The 18,607-nt window shown below is 45.4% G+C and overlaps 1 protein-coding gene across 1 annotated transcript in view; it reads right to left on the reverse strand.

The window, feature by feature from the left end:
* Nucleotides 1-18,607, reverse strand: part of ALOX5 (arachidonate 5-lipoxygenase) — a 73,067-nt gene that overhangs the window by 12,139 nt on the left and 42,321 nt on the right. Inside the window, exons 6-7 of the mRNA XM_032432572.1 lie at nucleotides 17,219-17,391; nucleotides 13,659-13,805 (exon numbers count right to left, since the gene is read on the reverse strand). Of these exons, the coding sequence (XP_032288463.1) occupies nucleotides 13,659-13,805; nucleotides 17,219-17,391 (320 nt within the window). The remainder of the gene's footprint in view (nucleotides 1-13,658; nucleotides 13,806-17,218; nucleotides 17,392-18,607) is intronic.

The raw sequence follows: 18,607 nt of genomic DNA on the forward strand, positions 1-18,607 counted from the left end.
ATCACCCAGTCACCCCATCCCTCCCACCCCACCCCCCACTCCAGCAACCCTCAGTTTGTTTCCTGAGATTAAGAATTCCTCATATCAGTGAGGTCATATGATACATATCTTTCTCTGTTTGACTTATTTCGCTCAGCATAATACCCTCCAGTTCCATCCACGTCGTTGCAAATGGCAAGATCTCATTCCTTTTGATGGCTGCATAATATTCCATTGTATATATATACGACATCTTCTTTATCCATTCATCTGACCATCAACTTTTTTCAAAGAAATGGAACAAATAATCCTAAAATTTGTATGGAACCAGAAAAGACCCCGCATAGCCAGAGGAATGTTGAAAAAGAAAAGCCAAAGCTGGTGGCATCACAATTCTGGACTTCAAGCTCTATTACAAAGCTGTAATCATCAAGACAGTATGGTACTGGCACAAAAACAGACACATAGATCAATGGAACAGAATAGAGAACCCAGAAATGGACCCTCAACTCTATGGTCAACTAATCTTCAACAAAGCAGGAAGAATGTCCAGTGGAAAAAAGAGTCTCTTCAACAAATGGTGGTGGGAAAATTGGACAGCCACATGCAGAAGAATGAAACTGGACCATTTCCTTACACCACACACAAAAATAGACTCAAAATGGATGAAAGACCTAAATGTGAGACAGGAATCCATCAAAATCCTTGAGGAGAACACAGGCAACAACCTCTTTGACCTCAGCTGCAGCAACTTCTTCTTAGACACATCGCCAAAGGCAAGGGAAGCCAGGGCAAAAATGAACTATTGGGACTTCATCAAGATAAAAAGCTTTTGCACAGCAAAGGAAACAGTCAACAAAACCAAAAGATAACTGATAGAATGGGAGAAGATATTTGCAAATGACATATCAGATAAAGGTCTAGTATCCAAAATCTATACAGAACTTATCAAACTCAACACCCAAAGAACAAATAATCCAATCAGGAAATGGGCATAAGACATGAACAGACATTTCTGCAAAGACATCCAAATGGCCAAAAGACACATGAAAAAGTGTTCAACATCAGGGAAATCCAAATCAAAACCTCAATGAGATACCACCTCACACCACTCAGAATTGCTAAAATTAACAAGTGAGGAAATGACAGATGTTGGTGGGGATGTGGAGAAAGGGGAACCCTCCTACACTGTTGGTGGGAATGCAAGCTGGTGCAGCCACTCTGGAAAACAGAATGGAGGTTCCTCAAAAAGTTGAAAATAAGAGGGAAGGAAAAGATGGCGGAAGAGTAGCGGACCCTATTCCAACCAGTCCCCAGAATTGAGCTGGATATCTACCAGACCACTCTGAACACCCACGAAATCAGCCTGAGATGTAAGAAGATAGATCTGGATCTCTGCAAACAGAATATTGCAGGTGGTTGGTTTTGCGGTATGAAGCGGGGAGCCATGATTCCACGAGCACATATTGGAAGATAAATGGAATGGGGGGGATCCTATACCACCGGTGAGCAACAGCCTCCCACACTGGGGACAGGGCACAGACTCACAGACTGGTAGCAGCGGGGAAAGGACTTTAGGGCAGCCCCCCAGACTGAAACCTGGAGTGGCGGGGCCGTGTGCAAACTGGGGGTGCTGGTGGTTTTAGAAGCACAAAGGGCAGAGACGTGCCCCCATGCCCCAACCTGGAGGCGAGGACTGGGAGCCCTGCTGAGGGGTGCACAACCCAGGACACTGAAGTTTATAGCAGCACAGACAGAAAGAGAGACAGTGTGGCCTGGAGAGCTCACTGAAGAACAGACTGTGATCTCTCTGCTCTGAGGCAGAGGGTTGGAAACAATCTCTTCTACTCTGATTCTTGGAAGAGATGCAGAAAGCCTCCAGAGAACAAAAGCCACCCAAAATCGGTTTTCACTGAGCCCATCCCCCCCCAGGGGGCAGGGCAACTCTGCCCAAACAGGGTTGCCTGAGTAACGGCACGGCAGGCCCCTCCCCCAGAAGACAGGCTAGGAAAACAAGAGGCCAGCAACCCCAAGGTCCCTAGAAAACAGGTGCATCTTGCTTGGGTTGTGGTCAATAATTTGGATTCTATACATTCCCTCAACCACCCATCAATAGAATGACTAGGAGGAGGAACCCCAAAAATAGGAAAGACTCAGAGATTATGATTTATGCCACAGATTTACAAATGGATTCAGATATAACCAAGATGTCAGAGATGGAAATTCAGGCTAGCAATTGTGAAGACAATGGCTAGAATGGAGAAATCAATTAATGGCAACATACAGTCTCTAAGGGCAGAAATGAAAGCTGAATTGGCAGAACTTAAAAATGCTATCAATGAGATCCAATCCAATCTAGATAATCTAACAGCTAGGGTAAGTGAGGCAGAGGAATGAATAAGCGACCTGGAAGACAATATAATAGATAAAAAGGGAAAAGAGAAGGCCAGGGAAAAACAACTCAGAATCCATGAAAATAGAATCAGAGAAATAAGTGACACCATGAAGCATTCCAGTGTCAGAATTATTGGAATCTGGAGGGGGTGGAGAGAGAGAGAGGACTAGAAGATATATTTGAGCAAATCATAGCTGAGAACTTCCCCAACCTAGGGAATGAAACAAACATTCGTGTCCTAGAGGCAGAGAGGACCCCTCCCAAGATCAAGGAAAACAGGCCAACACCCTGGCATGTAATAGTAAAACTCACAAATCTTAGAACCAAGGAAACCATCTTAAGGGCAGTTAGGGGGAAGAGATTCCTTACGTACAGAGGGAGGAACATCAGAATAACGTCAGACCTATCCACAGAGACCTGGCAAGCCAGAAAGGGCTGGCAAGACATATTCAGGGTACTAAATGAGAAGAACATGCAGCCAAGAATACTTTATCCAGCAAGGCTGTCATTTAGAATGGATGGAGAGATGCAGAGCTTCCAAGATCAGCAGCAACTGAAAGAATGTGTGACCACTAAGCCGGCCTGACAAGAAATATTAAGGGGGGTTATATAAAAGGAGAAAGACCCCAAGAATGATATACAACAGAAATTTACAGGGACAATCTATAAAAACAAGGTCTTCACAGGCAACATGATGACAATTAATTCATATCTTTCAATAATCACTCTCAATGTGAACGTCCTAAATGCTCCCATAAAAGGGCACAGTGTTGCAGATTGGATAAAGACAGGACCCATCCATATGCTGTCTACAAGAGATTCATGTTGAACCTGAAGATACATCCAGACTGAAAGTGAAGGGATGGAGATCCATCTTCCATGCCAGCGGACCTCAAAAGAAAGCTGGGGTAGCAATTCTTATATCAGACAAATTAGATTTTAAATTAAGACTGTAGTTAGAGACACAGAAGGACAGTATATCATTCTTAAAGGGTCTATCCAACAAGAAGATCTAACAATTGTAAATATCTATGCCCCCAATATGGGAGCAGCCATCTACATAAGCCAACTGTTAACCAAAATAAAGAGTCATATTGATAACAATACATTATTGTAGGAGACCTCAATACTCCAGTCTCAGCAACAGACAGATCATCTAAGCAGAAAATCAACAAGGAAACAAGAGCTTTGAATGACACACTGGACGAGATGGACCTCATAGATATATACAGAACATTTCACCACCCTAAAACAACAGAATACTCATTCTTCTCAAGCGCACATGGAACTTTCTCCAGAATAGACCACATACTGGGTCACAAATCAGGTCTCAACCGATACCAAAAGATTGACATTATTCCCTGCATATTCTCAGACCATAATGCTTTAAAACTGGAACTCAATCACAAGAAAAAATTTGGCAGAAATTCAAACACTTGGAAGCTAAAGACCACTCTGCTCAAGAATGTTTGGGTCAACCAGGAAATCAAAGAAGAACTTAAACAATTCATGCAAACCAATGAGAACGAAAACACATCGGTCCAAAACCTATGGGATACTGCAAAGGTGGTACTAAGGGTACTAAGGTACATAGCCATCCAAGCCTCACTCAAAAAAATAGAAAAATCCTGAATTCACCACCTAACTCTACACCTTAAAGAACTGGAGAAAAAGCAACAAACGACGCCTAAGCCTTGCATAAGAAGAGAAATAATTAAGATTAGAGCAGAGATCAATGAATTAGAAATCAGAAACACAGTAGATCAGATCAACGAAACTAGAAGCTGTTTCTTTGAAAGAATAAGATTGATAATCTGGCCAGACTTATCCAAAAGAAAACAGAAAGGACCCAAATTAATAAAATTATGAATGAAAGGGGAGAGATCATGACTAACACCAAGGAAATAGAAACAATTATTAGAAATTATTATCAACAACTATATGCCAATAAATTATGCAACCTGGAAGCAATGGATGCCTTCCTGGAAACCTATAAACTGCCAAGACTTAAACAGGAAGAAATTGACAACCTGAATAGGCCAATAACCAGTAACGAGGTTGAAGCAGTGATCAAAAACCTCCCAAAAAACAAGAGTCCAGGGCTTGATGGATTCCCTGGGGAATTCTACCAAACATTCAAACAAGAAATAATACCTATTCTCCTGAAGCTGTTTCAAAAAATAGAAACAGAAGGAAAGCTTCCAGGCTCATTCTATGAGGCCAGCATTACCTTAATCCCCAAACCAGGCAAAGACCCCATCAAAAAGGAGAATTTCAGACTGATATCCCTGATGAATATGGATGCCAAAATTCTCAACAAAATCCTAACTAATAGGATCCAACAATACATTAAAAGGATCATCCATCACGACCAAGTGGGATTTATCCCCGGGATGCAAGGGTGGTTCAACATTCGCAAATCAATCAATGTGATAGAACACATTGATAAGAGGAGAGAGTAGAACCATACAGTCCTCTCAATTGATGCAGAAAAAGCATTTGACAAAATACAGCGTCCTTTCCTGATTAAAACTCTTCAGAGTATAGGGATAGAGGGAACATTCCTCAAGTTTATAAAATCCATCTATGAAAACCCACAGCAAATATCATTCTCAATGGGGAAAAGATGAGAGCTTTTCCCTTAAGACCAGGAACACGTCCAGGATGCCCACTCTTGCTACTATTATTCAACATAGTACTAGAAGTCCTGGCAACAGCAATCAGACAACAAAAAGAAATCAAAGGTATTCAAATTGGGAAAGAAGAAGTCAAACTCTCTCTCTTCACAGATGACATGATACTTTATGTGGAAAATCCAAAAGACCCCACCCCCAAATTACTAGAACTCATACAGCAACTCAGTAATGTGGCAGGATACAAAATCAGTGCGCGGAAATCAGTTGCTTTTTTATACACTAACAATGCAACTGTAGAAAGAGAAATTAGAGAAACGATTCCATTTACAATAGCACCAAAACCCATAAGATACCTCGGAATAAACCTAACCAAAGACATAAAGGATCTATACTCTAGGAACTACAAAACACTCATGAAAGAAATTGAAGAAGACACAAAAAGATGGGAAAATATCCCATGCTCATGGATCGGAAGAATAAACATTGTTAAAGTGTCTATGCTGCCCTGAGCAATCTATACCTTCAATGCCATCCCGATCAAAATTCCAATGACATTTTTCAAAGCGCTGGAATAAACAATCCTAAAATTTGTATGGAATCAGAAAAGACCCTGAATCGCCAAGGAAATGGTGAAAAAGAAAAACAAAGCTGGGGGCATCATGTTGCCCGATTTCAAGCTATATTACAAAGCAGTGATCACCGAGACACCATGGTACTGGCACAAAAACAGACATATAGACCAATGGAACAGAATAGAGAACCCAGATATGGACCCTCAACTCTACGGTCAAATAATCTTTGACAAAGCAGGAAAAAACATGCAATGGAAAAAAGACAGTCTCTTCAATAAATGGTGCTGGGAAAATTGGACGGCTATATACAGAAGAATGAAACTCGACCATTCTCTAACACCATTGCAAAGATAAACTCAAAATGGATGAAAGACCTCAATGTGAGACAGGAATCCATCAAAATCCTAGAGGAGAACACAGACAATAACCTCTTTGACATCGGCCACAGCAACTTCTTTCAAGATACATCTCCAAAAGCTAGTGAAACAAAAGCAAAAATGAACTTTTGGGACTTCATCAAGATAAAAATCTTCTGCACAGCAAAGGAAACAGTCAACAAAACAAAGAGGCAACCCACAGAATGGGAGAAGATATTTGCAAATGACACTACAGACAAAGGGCTGATATCCAAGATGTATAAAGAACTTCTCAAACTCAACACCCAAAAAACAAATAATGAAATAAAAAAATGGGCAGAAGACATGAACAGACACTTTTCAAAAGAAAACATACAAATGGCTAACAGACACATGAAAAAATGTTCATCATTAGCCATCAGGGAAATTTACATTGAGACCCACATTGAGATATCAACTTAGACCAGTTAGAATGGCAAAAATTGACAAGGCAAGAAACACGAAATGTTGGAGAGGTTGTGGAGAAAGGGGAACCCTCTTACACTGTTGGTGGGAATGCAAGTTGGTATAGCCACTTTGGAAAACAGTGTGGAGGTTCCTCAAAAAATTAAAAATAAAGCTACCCTATGACCCAGCAATTGCACTCCTGGGTATTTACTCCAAAGACACAGATGTAGTGAAAAGAAGGGCCATATGCACCCCAATGTTCATAGCAGCAATGTCCTCAATAGCCAAATTGTGGGGGAAAGAGCCGAGATGCCCTTCAACAGGTGAATGGATAAAGAAGATGTGGTCCATATATACAATGGAATATTACTCAGCCATCAGAAAGGATGAATACCCAACTTTTACATCAACATGGATGGGACTGGAGGAGATTATGCTAAGTGAAATAAGTCAAGCAGAAAAAGTCAATTATCATATGGTTTCACTTATTTGTGGAACATAAGGAATAGCATGGAAGACATTAGGAGAAGGAAGGGAAAAATGAAGTGGGGGAAATTGGAGGGGGAGATGAACCATGAGAGATTATGGACTCTGAGAAACAAACTGAGGGTTTTAGAGGGGAGGGGGATGGGGGATAGCTTAGCCCGGTGATGGGTATTAAGGAGGGCACGTACTTCATGGAGCACTGGGTGTTATATGAAAACAATAAATCATGGATCACTACATCAAAAACTAATGATGTAATGTATGGTGACTAACATAACATAATAAAATTAAATTAAGTTAAAAATAAAAGTTGAAAATAGAGCTACCCTATGACCCAGCCATTGCACTACTGGGCATTTACCCCAAAGATACAAATGTAGTGATCTGAAGGGCACCTGCATCCCAATGTTTATAGGAACAATGTCCACAATAGCCAAACTATGGAAAGAGCCAAGATGTCCATCAACAGATGAATGGATAAAGAAGATGTGGTATATATATATATATATGTATATATATGTATACACACACAATGGAATATTATGCAGCCATCAAAAAAACCCCCAAATCTTGCCATTTGCTATGACGTGGATGGAACTAGAGGGTATGATGCTAAGCGAAAAAAGTCAATCAGAGAAAGACAAGTACCATATGATCTCAGTGGTATGAGGAATTTGAGAAACAAGACAGAGGATCACAGGGGAAGGGAGGAAAAAATAAAACAAGATGAAACCAGAGAGGGAGACAAGCCATAAGAGACTCTTAATCCCAGGAAACAAACTGAGGGTTGCTGGAGTGGTGGGGGGTGGGAGGGATGGGGTGGCTGGGTGATAGACATTGGGGAGGGTATGTGCTATGGTGAGTGCTGTGAATTGTGTAAGACTGATGAATCACAGACCTGTACCCCTGAAACAAATACATTACATGTTTATAAAAAAAAAAAAGTAGGAAGAGAAAAATGAAGAGGCGAAATCGGAGGGCAAGGCAAACCATGAGAGATTATGGACTCTGAGAAACAAACGGAGGGTTCTAGAGGTGAGGGGGTGGGAGGATGGTTTAGCCCCATGATGGGTATTGAGGAGGGCACGTTCTGCATGGAGCACTGGGTGTTACAAGCAAACAATGAATCATGGAACACGACATCAAAAACTAATGATGTAATGTATGGTGACTAACATAACATAATAAAATAAATAAAAAATAAATAAATAGCACCCCCGCCCCTCCCTCTGGTTGTACCCCTCCCACACTCCACGCCTCGTGGACTCCCTTCCCTGTCACTGGCTCCACCCCTCCTGCTGCCCCACCCTACCCACCGTCCCACGCCTCCCACAGCCTGCACCCCTCCCTGGAGCTTCACTCGTTCTGTACTAATTGCCTGGCCCCACAGACGCCGGCCTCAGCACCCGGTCTCCCAGCACGTATGGGCGGCCTGCCGCGCTCTGGAACATGGCTCTGCTGTGTGGGGCTCTGCCCGTACTGTCTCACTGAATCCGCACCAGCACCCTGCCAGGTATTCCTTGCCATTTTACACTGAAGGAAACTGAGGCTCAGAGTGGTTGTGTAGGTCTCCCAAGTCACACGGTGGGTGAATAGATGAGCTGGGATGGGACCCGGGCACTGCCTTCAGCCTTCCTCTTCACTCTCACTGCCTGGGCCAGACTCTCCCTCGCTTTCTCCCTTGAAGGCCATGCTGACTTGAGCCTTTCCCTCTTACACATCCTCCCGTCCTCCCCACTCCTGCCCAGGCTCAGTGACACCGTGGGACTCCAGAATGCGCCCTGAACACCTTGTTTGTTTGTTTTTAATTCGTGTTTTAGTTAACGAAGTAGTTTTTTGTTTCTGATTAGAAAACTTATTGTAAAAAAAATTCTGGTCACTTCAGAAGAGCATAATAAAAAATAATCTCATCATCCAGCTCCTTTGCATATGTACGTATTTACCTGTTCAATTTTCCATAAATCAAACACTGTTATAATGTCTTTCTCTTCTTTCTTTTGCTCACCTGTTCCCCAACCAGTCCATCCCAGTGTTCCCCACTGATGAGCCTGTGTCCTTCTGCACTCCCCGATGCCCACAAGTACTGGTCCTGTCCTGTCGATGGGGAGCTGCTTCCTGCGTTCCATTTGCATAGATGAGACGAGATGATCTCTGCCCAGTGTCTTGCTTTCCGCTTTGTTAGCTCATTGTGGAAACCCTCAGGTCCGCTGTGATACATCAAGTTCATTCCTTTTAAAGGTGGTGCAACACTTCATCATCCAGACATGAGAGATTTCATTTAATCAGTCCTCTACTGCCTTCAGATGGTCTTCAAGTTTGTTTTCCCACCACAAGCAATGCTTGTGATGCCCTTACTGTGAGTGCTCGCATCCCTACGGTCTCTACAGACCGGGCACTAGAGGAGAGCCTGCCGGCCCGGAAGGGCTGTCCGAGGAGATAGCGCCCCACTGCATGCTCCTTCAGCTGGGACACAACTGCTCCAAAGGCGTGGGTACTCAAAAGACGAACAGTCATAACCCTGAGCCCCTCCTATCACCCTGGCCATGCCAGCCCCCCCTCAGGACCCTCTGAGCTCCCATTGCAATCCAGAACCTCAGAGGCACACCTCACAAGGCAGGTGCTGCAGGACTGACCGCGAGCTGCCTGGGCCCGTCCAGTTATTGTAGTATGAACTTGCTCATGGCCAGTGGGGGGGAGGCGCCGTCCTTGCTAGAGGCCTTTTTTTTTTTTTTGGTTCCAACCTAATGAGTCAGAAGTGATATCACATTGTAACTAATTTGCATTTCCTTAACTACTAGTGACCTGGAGAACTTTTCCATATGCTGATTTTTTCCATATGTTTCTTCTTCTATCAACCGCCTATTCATATTCTCTGCCCATTTTTCTATTGGAATATTTGTCTTTTCCTTATCAATTTGAAGCAACTATGTGTATATTATAGATACTCATCCTTTGTCCCTGTGCAGCAGTTATTTCCTATCTATTATTTGTCTTTTACCTTTGTGGTGTATGATACCATTTAAGTTTTTACATAATATATTTTATATGAATTTACTATGTTTATATTTATTTGAATATTTTACATTAGTGTCATGATAAAATACTTCCAGTAGTAGACAGAAACTTGAGAGGATTATACTTTGGGTTTTTTTAAAATTTAAATTCAATTAACATATAGTGCATTTTTAGTTTCAGAGGTGGAGTTCAGTGATTCATGAGTCTTATATAATATCCAGTGCTCATTACATCATGTGCCCTCTTAATTACCATTTAATTTTAAAACATCATGTAATCCAATATGCTATCTTTTCCTTTATAACTTCTTGGTTTCCTGTTTTTACTTTAAAAGAAGTCTCCTTAGCACCCATATTAAACATTGTTCTCCTAAATTCTTTTTTACTTTTTTATATTTTAATCTTTACTTCATCTGACATTTATTTTTGTAAATAATATGACATATGGGTTCAATTTAATCTTTTCCTTCTGTGAAGGAAGCTGTGATTACATCATTGAAATTCCATCCCTTTGCACTGAGTCGAGAAACCACCATTCTCATACGTTAAATTCTTATTTATTGGGCTTATTTCTGGCCTCTTTATATACTGCCCCCCCAAGTCTGTCTGTGATGGGTAGCACCTGCTGTGAACAGTGACCTTACAGTACTCCTTAATATTGAGCAAGGAAAGTCCTCCTTGTTTTTAATTTTTCAAAAAACTTTTGGGTATCCTTGAGCACTTCTTTTTCCATATGAATTTTTAAATTCTTTTATTCGGTGTTCTCACCTTCATCTCTCCCCCACCCCCTACCAAAAAAAAAAAAAAAGAAAGAAAAAACCTGACTGAAATTTTAATTGGAAGTGCATTAAATTCATATGATTAAATATGGTAGAACTGACATTTTTATGATATAAACTTTTCTTGTTCAATTTGAAAGAAAGCACTTGTTAAGATTTCATTTTACAGCCTGGGTGGCTCAATCGGTTAAGCATCTGCCTTCAGCTCAGGTCCGCCGGGGCCCACATGGGGCTCCCTGCTCAGCAGGGAGTCTGCTTCTCCCTCTGCCCCTCACCCTGCTCGTGCTCTCTCTTTCTCTCCCTCTCTCAAATAAATAAAATTATTTAAAAAAAATAAAATAATTTTATATATTATATCATACTGTTAGTGTGGATAAATGCTATTGGTGCCTTTGAGGAGTCTATTTATCCAGACACATTGCAAAATCCACGTATTAATTCTACTAGCTTTTTGAAAAATGAGAGTCTCTTAGGTTTTCTAGGTCCACCATCATATCATTACCAAAAGATAGTCTTTTCTGTTTTTTTCACATGCTTATTATTTTCTTCCTTGTTACCAGTGCCAGGACCTCGAGGACGGTGTTGAGTGACAACAGTGACCTCAGCATCCTTATTTATGATTTTAACAGAAATGGTTTTAGGGTTGCCATTTTTGAATGACATTTCCTGTCTCAATCACAGAGAAATAGATTCCTTCCATCGCTATTTTAATATTTATTAGTTGTGGCTACTAAATGTTATTAAGTTCCCTGTTGTTGTCAATTGATACAATCATAAGCTTGTTTCTTACTGGTGTCATGAATTATGCTGGAAGTTTTCTGCTACTGAAACATCTTGGAATAGACCCTGCTTGGTTATGACCTATTAGTCGTTCATGACACTGCTGCATTCACTTTGCTAATATCTTTGGATTTCCTTTAAACTCTGTGTTTGTGACTTGGATTGGTCTTCAGCTTTCTTTGGGAGCCTGCGTGTTGGGGGCTTTAGCACGATGGTTATGCCGGCTTCCCAGAATGAGTTCCGGAGCTGAAACTAGTCAGACAGCTCGGCAAGTCTGCTGTGTAAAGGCTGGATGGAGCTCAGCTGCTCAGCACCCAGGGCCCTCACCCCGCTAGGTGTTTAGTCAGCTTCCCAGGTGCTTATACTGATATTGGCCTGTTTTCTACAATTTCTTCTCATAATTTATATTTTGCCATTGCTTCCAGCTTTTCAAGTTTGTTGCCATGCTATTACTCTTAAAGAAAACAAACACCCTTGTGATTGTCTTCTTATTTCTAATCTTGTGTATTTTTGCTCTTTTTTCCTTTCACTAGTTTCATGACAGGGTTATCGATTTTCTTGGACCTTTCAAAGAACCAGTTTGGATTTATTATCCTCTGGCTTTCATTTTCCTGGTTCTTTATAGTTTGCAAAGGTTGCATTTTCAACAGAGGGAAGAGACTGAGGAACACTGTGACTTGCCAAAGGTCCCACGTCTGCTAGCCAGCGGCAGGTCCCTGACTCCAGGCCACTCCAAGAAGTCTCTGGAGAACGGGCTGCATCAGGGTGCCTGCCAGTGGTAAATAGCTCCTCTCCTTGAGTCTCTTAGTTCTGTTTGCTTCTCTTCCGTCGCCTGTCCCTTTACCTTTTGCTTCAATTTCTTAAGCATAGGGCTTCTCTCTGCTAGGCTGGGAATTCCTCTGGCGGAAGATGTGTTCCCGAGACCAGGAGAGTGGGGGGAGCATGAACTCCAGAGCCAGATGGCCTGGCACTTATCCCCACTGTGCTGACAGTGTGCACCTGTGTCTGTTCTCTCACCTGCTAGAAATGACCCGCAGCAGTCCCCGACCTCGGAGGCTTGTCATGACTATTACATGAATAAAGGTCCTGGGCCAAAACCCTTAGGCCAAGTGTCTCAGAATCCAGAAGTTTTAGGATTTTAGCAGTGCATATACTTCAAATGTGACCCTTCTCTTCTCCGCCCTGGGTCTGGGGCAACATAATATTTTACAATCAAACGCATCAGTATTTCTCATGGATAGACATGCATACCACACTGGATGGGGCAAAGCTTCTAAATAGTCTCTCCTTTCGGTTCAGAGCAAGTTTTGCTGCCAATGAATTTGGTGCAAACTTTTGAAAAACCTAGCAGTTTCAGGACTTCTTAGATTTCAGAATTGAGGGTAAGGGGCTGTGGACCGCACAGGCTACCCTTGGGACAGTCTTGTCATGGGGTCACCACGGGGCAAACCACCCGCTATTATAATAGCCCATAGCACTCAACGCCCGGTTCACAGCTGGCTCAAAGTCAAGTCTGCCGACTGCTCGTCCAACCTGTCCCCCACGGGGCCCCTGGGCAGCAGCCCCCTTCACAGACCTCCATCTGGCCCTGTCCTGGGTGTTCTTTCCTGCGGTCTGCATACCAGTGGTCACAGTGTGCTTGGTGCTCTGAGGAAGCAGAGAGCAGCCAGGAACGGGAGAGAGTTAGCTCGGCCCCGGCCTCCTCTCACCCAGACTGCTCCTCTTTCTCCTCCTCCATCATCTTTGGTAGAAACGAGAACCCACGGGCACTAGAAGGCAGCATTGCAGGACTGGCCCCTTCCTGACCCAGCCTCCATGGTGCCCCCTTAGTGGCCTCAGTCTCCAGCTCATCTCGCAGCCTCAACTGCCAGGCCCCTCTTGGTGTTTTGACTTGGGGCCCCTGGTCAGGATGCTGGGCGGGAGCGAGGGGTGTAGTATGTTATCAGGTTCTCAGCAGGAATCTGCTGAGTGTATCTCGGGGAGGGGAGCCCTTTCTGCTTCTCGTGGCCAGCCCTCCCCACTGCTGACAGGAAGCCCTAAGTTCTTGTTTTTCCTGTCCACCTGGCAGAGCTTCAGCTTTCGGCACCCCCTCCCTGCCCCCGGGAGACGTAAGGCAGAGTGGAGGTTCAGGTGGAGACACCCAAAAAACTTGCCCCCAGGCTCTGGCTGCCGAGGGCAGAGCCGTCCGGGAAAGGAGCAGGGTGGGCAGCCTACCTGGATGGCAATGGGGACAATCTTGTTGGCCAGATTCTTGTACAGCAAGCAGATGGGCGCTGCCAGGAACTGCAGGGTGCAGGGGTCTGTTTTGTTGGCGTCGATGCCATCCAGCAGCTCAAAGTCCACGATGAAGATGTTCCCTTGCTGCAGGAGTCAAGAGGAAATATGGCTCCATCAGTTTCAGCCAGAGGTGGACCCAAGAACCAGGCCCAGGGGGAGGGAGAGGCGGCTTCAGAGGCCCCTAGCATCTGATCAGAGCTCAGAATGTACACTTTTGTTCTCTGACTCTGGGCTGATTTGCATCCAGAGTGTTCAGAGGTTGTGCTGGATTTCTGGTAATGTGAAGGAATGGCAGGGGCCCATTCTGCATGTGTTGTCCCTGGAAGCTGCTTGGCCCTCATGGAAGATGCTGGACGATCCCCCAGAGTGGCAGTGTAATAAGGAAGCAGATGGAGTGCAGACAAAATAGACAAGAGAATGAAAATTCCGAAGAGCGCCGCCGCCAGCCTCCACTTACAGTGTCACGACCAGGTCACCCTTGGGAGGAGAAACGGGGGCGGGTCTTTGGGGTGGAAGCTTCTGCAGGGGGCATCTGCAGGGGCAGGGTCTACAGAGGCAAGGGTCTGTAGGGTACTAGGGGGGCTCTTAAGGGCTTGGGGGAAGGTAGGTCTTCAGGGGCAGGAGGGGTCTGTGTCCCTGGGTGGTGTGTTCTGCATCCTGGTCTGAGGCTGGTGGCATGGTGGGGTCACTTGGTGAAAATTCATTGGGCTTGCTGACACTCCTGATTCGGTCTCTTTTTCTCTGGTTGTTATACTTCAAGAAAACAGCAATGTGCCTGGGATGTGGGGAAGGGAGAAAGCCACTCTTTGCAGAATATAGTTCAGTCTTCTACAGGGAGCCCAACCTGAGTGCTGTGAGGGTTCCTTTCATAAAATTGGGGCCCACTCAGGCCAGAACTTGAAGAATTTGGGAGGAGGACGGATGGCGCTTCTTCTAAAGCCTTTCTTATTTTAAGCAAGTAATGGATGCAGCTGGGGAGGGGGGTCTGCGATGTTGCAGAGCTGGGTCCCCAGGTGCTCAGGTGAGATGTGTCCACAACTCTGCCTGCAGAGGGCGTCCTGGGCCACCCACCACAGGCTTCAGGAATCCCCCTAAGGGGGACCAAAGACCGGACAGGAGCTAAGGGCCCGGCCACCATCTTCCTCCTTTTTCGACTCGAAGGACTATGGTAGTCACTTGACACCAGTGATGAACTCTGAGCTGTCTGCAATGTGAGTGGGGCAGGGGTGGGGAGGACGGGGTTTGTGCCCACTGCTCACCAGGGCAGGAGTGTGGGGAGGGGCTGGTTTCAGGAGAGCTTGTGACAGGGCCCCTTGGGATTACCTTGTCAAGAAGGCAGAGACACATGGCAACCCATGTGGGTCACAGGGCTGGGTGGGCTCCTGTCATGGGCTGGACAACTGGATTTTCAGAGTGGACATGACCATCATGAGTACTGCATAGGAGTGGCTGCCAATCCAATCTCAAGGAGACCCAGGTTAGTTGAGGTGATGAATGCCAGGCTAACAGGAGGCCCTGGGAACCCAGGCCAGGGAACCAGGAGGCCTGGGATTTGGGCCTATGCCTGGGGCACTGCTCTGTTATCCCAAGTCACCTCCTCTCTCTGGGTCTCAGGGTCATCCTTCTGAAAACTGAGGGGGAAACTTATCTCTTAGTTCTGATATTCTGGGATTCTGCACTGGACACTGGTGTTCTTGCCTGTCTGGTGTCCCTGTCCTCTCCTTTTGGTCCATGGGCTCCATTTTCCTGGCCCTAATGACTGATTCAGGGAATTAAGAATTGTGCTATGGGACGCCTGGGTAGCTCGGTCGGTTAAGCATCTGCCTTCGGCTCAGGTCATGATCCAGGGGTCCTGGGATTGAGCCCCACATCGGACTTCTTGCTCAGCAGGGAGCCTGCTTCTCCCTCTCCCTCTGCTGTTGCCCCTGCTTGTGCTCTCTCTCTCTCTCTGACAAATAAAATCTTAAAAAAAAAAAAAAAAGAATTGTGTTGTAAGAGATGGGAGGTATGTGTGTAAGAGCTGGCAGGTGTGTGTGTAAGGTGGTGTGTGTAACAGATGCCAGGTGTGTGTGTAAGAGATGGGAAGTATGTGTGTAAGAGACAGGAGATGTGTGTGTAAGAGATGTAGGTGTGTAAGAGGTGGTGTGTGTGTAAGAGATGGCAGGTGTGTGTAAGAAATAGGAGGTGTGTGTGTAAGAGATAGGTGGTGTGTGTGTAAGGGACAGGAGGTGTGCGTGTAAGAGACGGGAGGCGTGTGTAAGACTCTAGTCAGTGATAGCTATTAGATTATTGCTTCGTGACCAAAACCACGGCTGAGCCTCTAGACCATCACTCAGAGGAAAGGTGGCCATTGTGACAAAGACAGCCACAAGCCCAGGCCCTGGAGGTTGCAAGGACTCCCAAGCAGAAGCTGTCCCCCTACCAGAGAGCTTTGCAGTCCCTTCCCATCCTAGGATTCTGTGGCTTTCAAGGTTGGATGATTCTCTGACTTGAAGTGTGGAACCTACAGCCACTGAATCAACGTTAATCTGCCCAGAAATAAAATCTACAAAGGAATGCTGCTGTGTGTGCACACATGTGTGAGTATGTGTCTGGGGGGGGGGGGGTGTGCGTTGTCCTCGTCAGCTGTCCATGTGACCAGGTAGTGTCCTGGGGCCCAGGCAGGTCCAGGGTGAAGGGGTTGGGACCGTGTGCCCTGGGGCAGGGGACGGTCAGCTGGGCAGGCGGCCCTCTAGAGTCAGGTGGGCAGGAGATGGGGGCTGGGAGGGCTGTCCACAGGTGGCACAGACTCTAGCTGGGGCCCCAAGGCAAGCTGAGCAAACAAGACATGGTGACCAGAAACAGAAGGCCACCTAGACACCTGGGGGGCAAGGGGCAGGGGCCCCCGTTGTCCTGGCTCTGGTGGAAGAGGCCAACCGACTGGAGAGCAAGGGCCATCCCCGGCCCTCAAATCCCTGCAGGTGAGCCAGAGGAGGGCTGGGAGGAGGGTGAGGACAGAAGCAGAAGACACCAACATTTCTAATTAGAAAGTTAAAAATTCCATCCATTTTCTCCCTTTTTTCCTGTGCTGCTACAAGGCTTGCTTCTTTCTCCATTTTCCTTACCTTTGCAAGGTTGGTGATAATCTGACAGCCGTGTATGTAAAGCATCTCTCACAAAGTCTGGCCCACAACTAGACCCTACTGAGAGGGAGCTCTTTCAATTAGTGGTATTGATATTGAAAATACAGATATGCTCCCACCTCTGAGCACTGAGGAATCTCACCCTCAAAACCTCTTTCTCCACTGGACAAGACATTTTCCATAAATGCCCAGGGAAAGGAAGAGACCACTTCACTGAGGACAGCTGATCTCATCATCAGCCTGGCAGAGGCTCCTAGAGACAGCAGCCTGTGGGCTCATGAGCACCGGCCAGCAGAAAGTGCTTTCCGCCCTATGGAGTGTGACCTGGCCATCTGAGCTGGCCATGGCCGAAGTCACCCGACAACAAGCTCCTACCTCGACCTCCTGCTCCAAGGTGAGCTGCCGCTCCAAGCTGCACTCCACCATCTCCGTGCTCACAGGGAGCTTCTCGGGCAGCTTCGTGCAGCGCTGGATCAACACCGGGTTGCAGCCATTCAGGAACTGGTAGCCAAACATGAGGTCTTCCTGCCAGTGGTTCATGACCCGCTCTAGAGGGGAGAAAATCGTGGCCTTGTCTGAGCTCTGAGTGGGGCAACCCAGGCTGCAGCCCTCCTGACCCTGGCTGAGGACCAGAGTCCCTGCTGGGTCCTATCTCCCAGGCATTTGCCGGCCAGCTGGTCAACCATGGATTCCGCTGACTGTGCCCTAGTGCTTGACCCCTGGCTCAGGTCATGGCACTATCCTGTCCTCCCTGAGCTGCCCTTGGTGGCTCAGAAGGTTCCTGAAGAATTCCTTTCTCAAGAACACCACCAAAAATGGACAAATGGGATTGCATCTAACTGAAAAGCTTCTGCACAGCAAAGGAAACAGTCAACAGAGTGAAAAGACAACCTACGGAATAGAACACATTTGCAAACCGAACATCTGATAAACGGTTCATCTCCAAAATATATAAAGAACTCCTACAACTTAATAGCAAAAACAAAAAAACAAAACAAAAAAAACCACTAATAACCTGATTAACAAATGGGCAAAGGACTTGAACAGACAAATGGCAAGCAGGTATATGAAAAAATGCTCAATGTCACTAATCATCGGGGAAAGGCAAATGAGAACCATAATGAGATATTGCCTCACACCTGTCAGGATGGCTATTATAAAAACAAAAGACAATGGGTATTGGAGGGGATGTGGAGAAACTGGAACCCTTGTGCACTGTTGGTGGGAATGCAAATTGTGTGGCCACTATGGAAAATAGTAGGGTGGGTTCCCTCAAAATTAAAACTAGAACTACTATATGATCCAGCGATCCCACTTCTGGGTATTTATCCCAAAGAATTTAAATCAGGATCTGGAGGAGATATTGGCACAGCCGTGGTCCCTGCAGCAGAGTTCCTAACAGCCAAGGCGTGGGAACCACTTTATAGAAGGAAGGACATCCTGCAGTATGTGCCAACACGGGAGAACGTGGAGGACATCATGCTAAGTGAAACCAGCCAGTCACAGAGAGACAAATACTGCACAATGCCACTGACATGTGGTATTTAACACAGTCACACTCATAAAACCAGAGTGGAATGGTGGCTGCCAGGGGCTGCAGGAGGGGAAATGCAGAGTTACTAATCAATGAGCATAAAGTTTCAGTTAAGCAAGATGAATATGTTCTAGAGATCTGCTGTACATCATTGTGCCTCTAGGGGAGAAATGGACTCCAGTCTTTCCACTCAGGATGGAGGGAGACTGAGGGAGAAGGAGGTAGAAGGA

Source organism: Phoca vitulina, unplaced genomic scaffold (assembly GCF_004348235.1).
Source record: "Phoca vitulina isolate PV1807 unplaced genomic scaffold, GSC_HSeal_1.0 scaffold48, whole genome shotgun sequence".
Taxonomy (NCBI): Eukaryota; Metazoa; Chordata; class Mammalia; order Carnivora; family Phocidae; genus Phoca; species Phoca vitulina.